At 65.6% G+C, this 259-nt stretch overlaps 1 protein-coding gene across 1 annotated transcript in view; it reads right to left on the bottom strand.

Moving 5' to 3' along the window:
• RBP5 (retinol binding protein 5, cellular) overlaps window positions 1-96 on the bottom strand; it is a 1,501-nt gene extending 1,405 nt beyond the window's left edge. The window contains exon 1 of the mRNA XM_008950161.1: window positions 24-96. Within this exon, the coding sequence (XP_008948409.1) occupies window positions 24-96 (73 nt within the window). The remainder of the gene's footprint in view (window positions 1-23) is intronic.
• Window positions 97-259: the final 163 nt, after the last annotated feature.

The following is a 259-nucleotide window of genomic DNA, read 5'->3' as shown; positions in this document are numbered from 1 at the left end:
TGGACGAGGAGGGTTGCAGTTACCTAAAGCACGCAAGTAGTTGTCCATGTTCTCCTGGGAGACAAAGCGGTAATAGCCGGTGAGGTTGGGAGGCATCCCGGGGCAGAAGGACGGGACCGACGGTGAGGAGGAGAGACGGCAAGGCTCGGAGCTGGACCGAGCTCACTCTCCCGGTGGGCCGGTGCCTGTCCCGCGGGGCGGTCTGAGCCTCCCGCTGCAGTAAGAGTCACCGCGCCGGGGGTGGGGACGCGGAAAGGCC

Source organism: Merops nubicus, unplaced genomic scaffold, assembly GCF_000691845.1.
Source record: "Merops nubicus isolate BGI_N331 unplaced genomic scaffold, ASM69184v1 scaffold48501, whole genome shotgun sequence".
Taxonomy (NCBI): domain Eukaryota; kingdom Metazoa; phylum Chordata; class Aves; order Coraciiformes; family Meropidae; genus Merops; species Merops nubicus.
This window is presented reverse-complemented; position numbering and strand designations above follow the sequence as displayed.